The sequence below is a fragment of the Daphnia magna genome, unplaced genomic scaffold (genome assembly GCF_020631705.1).
Source record: "Daphnia magna isolate NIES unplaced genomic scaffold, ASM2063170v1.1 Dm_contigs021, whole genome shotgun sequence".
In the NCBI taxonomy this organism is placed as follows: Eukaryota; Metazoa; Arthropoda; class Branchiopoda; order Diplostraca; family Daphniidae; genus Daphnia; species Daphnia magna.
Window position 1 is genome coordinate 256,500 of NW_025533118.1, and position 6,777 is coordinate 263,276.

Here is a 6,777-nt window from a genome sequence, read left to right on the forward strand (position 1 = left end):
ACAAAAATGTTTGCCTATAGAAATGTCGCCATTGCCATTTCTACTTCTGCTAGGCCTTTAACGGTTACACCCGCAGGGGTTTGAAACAACTGTTTGCGACTGCTCAGAGCCATTGAAAATGGGAATTATCAAATTCTCTGATACTAATTGCCTACCAAAGGAAAATGATAAAAATTACATTCCAGTAAAATACAGCGTGTATAGTACCGAACAGCTGCTGTCAATTTTCCGGGCTACATTTGCACAAGATGGAAAAAACATAAGATAAAAAACTATTAATTTGTTTGGACAACTGGTATTTGTGCCAGACAAAATTTCCATTGATACAACGCCAACCGAGTGCAGTGCTATGATTAATCATAAAAAGTGTGACGGAAGTGAAATGAAAGTTTCAGGAAATAAATATGTGTATGATCGTAAACCGGAAAATTATGGATACTGGTTAAGAACAATAACGTTGGAAGTTATAAATTGCGCCTCTAAATTGCATCTCCGCCAACTTGTTGAAGACGCCAATTTTCCGACACCTATCGGCACAGGCTTCCGCGACAGCAGGTAACTTGTCACATAATCACTTGACACTGATATGGGACAATACATATACACATTATACGACGCCAACCACTTGCCTTGTTGAATCTGGTATTGGCATACTAACAAAACAATCAAACAGGAAAAATCAATCCGGCTACAAGATGACAGCAACCAACTAGACTTCCACTTATAGAGCCAACCACCTTGTATTCCACCACAACAAAATGGCACTAATAAGACGTCCAAATACGATATCATCGGCCAACCAACTTTGTTTTATAGAATAGGAGCCATCATGGGAAATTCTTTGTTAACAACAACGACGACGCCACCGACACCTAGCGCTGAAATTTTCAACATGCACGCCAACATTCAGCATATTCGTGATTAATTCACCGTTCATGAGAACAAACTAACTCAACAAATTCAAATATTACAATGTGATTTCCGAAAAGCAAAACACGGAAGAGCAGTAGTCACCGTTCAGTATAATGGATGGTTAGCTGCTTCTCAACTAAAATTACCCCAGTGCACGAAACTTCAAGCCTTTGGTAAAACTGCTGTTGTCATACAATGCAAGGCGTTAAATATCACATTTGAGACTGTGGTACCTCTTGCGGAACGCAACCAAAAATCGATAACTTCACGATTAACCTGGATGGATAGAAACTTGTAAAATATTCACCTTGTTATTGGGCTAATGGATTTGTCAATTTCAACGACAAACCCTACGCATTCCGTAATAACACCTGTAGTCCGATCAACAACAAATATTGTATTACCGGAGCTGTCACTCGCACATTCCTTCCGCTACGAAGATGTCAAATTCTTCGACTACGAACATCGCAGTTATCCGACATGTAGTGATACCAAACTCTACCACAATAATATAATGGCCGATAGTGCAGCAACGATGAACGAACACTCACAAGGTGTATCGTTGATACACGAGAAAGCTAACTAAAATTTTCGTAACAGCCTCCAATGTTGGAACGTGTTAACTACCGAAAAAAGCGTGACGAAAATGTGGTTAACTCAGTGGCCAAAAGGGCCACGCTGCGATGTATTTAACACGAACACGAGGTTACAACGGCGAAAACGGGAACAACAGGTTGCGACTGCAGCCAAGACGAAAACGAATGGGACTGACCTCGTTGCCGCATCTCCCTCCGTCTTCGACTACGGCGGAAATGCAGAAAAAGGGTAAAACAAAAGAAGGGGGCTAACGCGAACATTTAGTTTTAGGTGTAAATGGGGTGGCGGAAGTGTAAGGGAGGGTAACCTATAGCAAAACCAAAGGGTATTAGTTTAGCCAAGGTCAGACAAGTTCAGACTTGTCTGCCCCTCAGCAATGACACGAACACACACACACACACACACACACACGTATTGTACATACAGACATACAAACAAACATTAAATTTACATTTATTACTAACGACTTCTGTCGTTAACAGCGGGGCCTTTTACTGATTACAGAGAGAAAACAATCATTCATCAGTAACATCAGATTCTAATAAACATAATTTGGACACCTGGCGGTAGTATTCTCCAGTAGGGGTCTTGACGAACACCGACCTGACGATTCCATCTGGACTCGGGATGATCCGAGTTACTCGACCAATAGGCCAATGTCCTCTAGGAGAGTTCGGGCCACCAAAAGCACGGTATCGTCCACAGCCAAATTCTTCTTATCGAAAAGCCATTTTCGACGGTCAGTGAGTGTGGGGAGATATTCTTGAAGCCATCGGCACCAAAAGTGTGTCGTCATGATTTGCATAGCTTCCCAATGTTTTCGAGAATACAGTTTCTCGTCCTCGATGACGTCGTCTTCGGTGTTGGGCGAGTTCTGCGCTAACAAGAAATGATTAGGGGTAAGTGGTTCGGGATCTCGATGGTCCACACTGACATAGGTCAGTGGACGTCCATTCAACAACGATTCGGCCTGAATCACGAAACCACGTAAAAGCTCTTCGGTAAGCGGACGTGATTCCACAATGGCTTCCAGAGCAACCTTTGCTGATTTTACGAGACTTTCCCAAATGCCTCCAAAAAGTGGCGCTCATGGTGGTGAAAAACGCCATTCGATTTCTTGTTTCACCATTTGACCAACGATGTTTGCTCCTTGAGACGCTCGATGCCTTGTTGGATTGCCTTGTCCCCAGCAACAATTTGAGCTCCATTGTCGCTATACACGACTGACGGACGACCTCTTCGGGCGGTGAAGGAAGCAAAGGCGATCAAAAAAGACGACAAGTCGAGTGAGGCTGCAACTTCCAAGTGTACCGCTCTAGTGTTGAGACAGGTTATCAGCAAAACATATAGTTTTACTTTGCGACGATAAATGGTGATGTTGCAAGGGCCAAAGTAGTCCAAACCCACATGAGTGAATGGACGTTGGAACGGAATAAGACGATGACGTGGAAGCGGGGCCATTAAAGGAATGCAGGGAGTAGCTCTGTGGCATTTGCAAGTAAAGCACTTGTGCAGATACCTTTCGATAGCCACTCGTCCTTTAATGATCCAATATTGAGACCTTATTGAGCTGAGCAGTCTTTCTGGAGATGGATGAAACAGGAAATCATGCTCTCTCATGACGATTAAACGCGTGAGTGGATGATCGTGAGGCAGGATTTTGGGATGCTTGATGTCCAACGAAAGGGGGGCGTAATTCAAGCGTCCTCCTACTCGCAATATTTCTTCTTCATCCAGAAATGGTGATAAAGTAATCAGCGTCGAACTCAATTTTAAAGGTCTTTTATTCTTTAAAGCCTCTATTTCTTCGGAATATTTCTCCAATTGCGCAGATTTGATGCAATGATTAGCAGCGTGCTGAATGCATTTGACACTAATGCGTGATTTGTCACGATCCAACAATTTCAATTTCGAGTTGGAAATGAAACGAAGGATCCATGCAACAATTCGCATCACCACGTCATAGTTTGAATTTCGTTCCAAAAGTGAGAGGAGCCTATTTTCTTCAGCGGGGCCGTAAACGAGCCCAATCCAGTTGGTGGCTGATACCTCTGGATCTTCGACAGAAGTTTCGGGAAGTTTAATGGTTATCGGCCAGGCGTTTTATTCTTGCTGCAAGAAGTCTGGGCCATTAACCCAACGGTAATTCTCCATCATCTCATCAGGGAAAAGTCCTCTGCTGCACTCATCAGCTGGATTTTCGATACCTGGGACATGTCTCCATTCAGTTGGTTGGGAATGCTCTAAGATTTCGGATATTCGATTTGCAACGAACGTCTGAAAGCGACATGTCTTTGAGGTTATCCACTGATTAACAGTTTTAGAGTCAGACCAATAGATGATTTAAGTGATGGGAATACGAAGGGTCGATTGGACGAACTTCACAAGGCGTAGTGCCACAACTGCTCCTTGGAGTTCTAGTTTCGGAACGGACAGCGGACGAAGGGGTGCCACGCGAGACTTTGACGTAACGAAATTTACGGCGACGATATTGTGGCGATAGGTTAGTCGTAGATATACCACAGAGCCAAACCCAACGGTGGATGCATCGCAAAAGGCATGCAGCTGAATGTCTTGGATGTCACTAGACGAAGTTAGAGCTCGCGGGATCTTGAACGCTTCGAGCTGGCTAAGATTAGTAGTCCACTTGTTCCACTGGTGTTGAATTACTTCGGGAACTTAATCATCCCAGTCAACACCGACAAGCCACAATTCTTGTAGAATTCGTTTGGCGCTAAGGATCACTGGTGATAAAAACCCCAGTGGGTAATACAAGGTGGACACAGCACTCAAGATCCGACGCTTAGTACTCGCTTCGACGTCGGTTTTGATATCAAAGATGAAGCTGTCACTTTCGCTGTCATATAACACACCTAAGGTTCTCTCCGTTGGCAAATCTTCTAGATCCAAATTCAGGCGAGGCTGATTACGATCACCTTCTGGTACACGTGACAATACCCGTCGAGATGAAGAGAGCCATTGGTTCAGGTGGAATCCTCCCTTTTTTAGCAATGCTGTAGAATCTTTGGCCGCTCGACTAACCTCCTCTTCGGTGTAAAAAGAATCCAGAAGGTTATCTACATAGAAGTTCTTGTAGACTCGTTCAGCAGCTTCAGGAATTTCTTCACGATGTAGGTCAGCAATATGTCGAAGGACTTGGGAGCAGATGAAAGGGGATGAAACTGATCCAAAGATTTGTCGCTGCATTTCATATACGGTGGGTCTTTTTCGTGAGCCAGGTGGACGCCATAGAAATCGTAGGGCGGAACAGTCTTCTTTCTTCACGCCAACTTGAAGAAACCTTTGTTGAATATCCCCAGATAGGGACACCGACTTTTCTCTGAAGAGAAGAAGGGTAGCACCTATGTCATTGATGAGATTGGGACCCTTTAAGAGCATTTCGTTGAGCGCAACTCCTTGAAAGTTTGCCGAAGCGTCGAAGACCACCCTAACCTTTTCGGGTTTTCGAGGATTTACGACTCCATGATGGGGAAGGTACCAATTTCTCCCAAAGGTGCCCTTCAATTCACTTTCTTTGAGAGGCCGCGCGAATCCCTTTGCTACATAGTCATCGATTACGGCTTTGTATCTCTCAGCAAAATTAGAATTGTGAACGAATTTGTTTTCGATAGAGAAAAGTCGACGCAATGCACTATTGTAATTGTCGGGTAATGCGATAGCATCTGAAACCCATGGTAGACCTACTTCATACCTGGTTCCGTCGAATTGAATAGTTGCATCGAGTTTCTTCCTCGCTAGTTTATCCTCGGTTGATTCTAGCGGTTGAGCCGGGGTTACATTTGGAAAGCTTTCCGTTTCCCACAATTTCTCGACTTGACGTAAAAGTAGTGCTTCCGTCGGTGATTCTTGTACAAGGTAGCAGAGTTTTTGCACCGTCATCAGTTGTTTGTTTGAACGACAAACCGTTGAATCATGCTGCTGCGTCCCTAATGTTAGATCGCCAACGCAAGTCCAACCAAATGGCGTCAATAAACCAAAGGGAGCGTCGGTTCCAACAGGAGGTAGTCTTTCATCGAGGCGTAAGTGCAACCATTGGTTTCCCGCTCCAATAAGGATGGTTATTTCTCCAACATCAACCAGTTTTACGTCTTTGAGATAAGGGTAATGACTTCGGATCTCCATTAACTCCTTCGGTGGGCATGATAACTTTAGGTACTGAGTTGGCACAGTAGAAACCTGCTTTAAATCCGATTCGAAGGATCTATCACGAGCCCTCATAGTCGGACTAACCGTAGTTGATTGAAACTGTGGGTCTTGGCCGTGAAACGAGCCAAAGGATACATTCCTTGCATTCCCTTTGCATTTGAGCTGTTTATCTACATCCTCTCGAATTAAGTTAACGGTCGCTCCTGGATATAGAAAAGCGAAAATTTCTATTTCCACCCCGTTAACTTGAAGTAACACAGGAACGATAGCTAGGGAAGTGTTGATAGCCATATCCCTGTTTTTAACGGTCATTGTGCGACCATCAGACGATTTTGCTGATGGCTGGCCTGCATTTTTAGTGGTTGAAGCATTCGCGGGATAAATTCGAGGTGCTCCGTGCAATAGAGGGTGGTGTCGTTGACCACAGTTCCCAATGTTGCAGACGATTTCGGTGGGACAGTCAGTTCCCCGATGTGTTCCAATCAGACACCTGAAACATAATCGTTTCTCTTTTACCCAATCCACTCTAGTTGAAACATCTAGATCTTTGAATGTGGAACAGGTTTTTATCGAATGGGCGTTATCACAATAAATGCATTTCTTAATAACGCCTTTCTTCAGCGATGACGAATTACTCTCAGAGGAAGGACTTTGCTGTGGTTTCTTGACTGGTGGAGTTGTGGAGGTGTGAAAAACAACAGGACCTTTACCAAAGAGAGGAGTTGGTTTGGTGGAAGGCTTAGCACCTCGCCGCTTTCTTTTCCTTCTGTGGAGCTGGTGATCTATGAGTAGACGGCCTGGTCATCAATTCACCCATCACCATTTTGTCTATCCACTTTGCTAGATCCTTGAGAATAGCTCGTGTTGGAGTCATCCGGTACACTTTCACGCCCCGGCTACTTCTCATTCGCGGAGGTAAACGGGAGACGACATGTTCCAGAGTCATTCCCGATTCCAAGTCTTGCTCATATCCGCCGGTCCTCAGAGCATGCATGGCTCCATGAAGAGTTCGATTGAGCTTGGCTAGTGCCTCTGAATCATCGTCTCGGATCGATGGAAGATTCATAAGAGCCATCAAATGGCTACGAGCAACCACTTGTG

General features: G+C 44.4%; 2 protein-coding genes across 2 annotated transcripts; both read right to left on the reverse strand.

Moving 5' to 3' along the window:
- Window positions 1-2,146: 2,146 nt before the first annotated feature.
- LOC123477418 lies at window positions 2,147-3,462 on the reverse strand. The gene is made up of 2 exons (XM_045180751.1): window positions 2,636-3,462; window positions 2,147-2,567 (listed from the first exon to the last, which is right to left on the reverse strand). The coding sequence occupies exons 1-2, from the start codon at window positions 3,460-3,462 to the stop codon at window positions 2,147-2,149; spliced, it is 1,248 nt and encodes a 415-aa protein (XP_045036686.1).
- Window positions 3,463-4,188: 726 nt separating this feature from the next.
- On the reverse strand, window positions 4,189-5,988 carry LOC123477419. The gene has a single exon (XM_045180752.1). The coding sequence runs from the start codon at window positions 5,986-5,988 to the stop codon at window positions 4,189-4,191; it is 1,800 nt and encodes a 599-aa protein (XP_045036687.1).
- Between the last annotated feature and the right edge of the window lie 789 nt (window positions 5,989-6,777).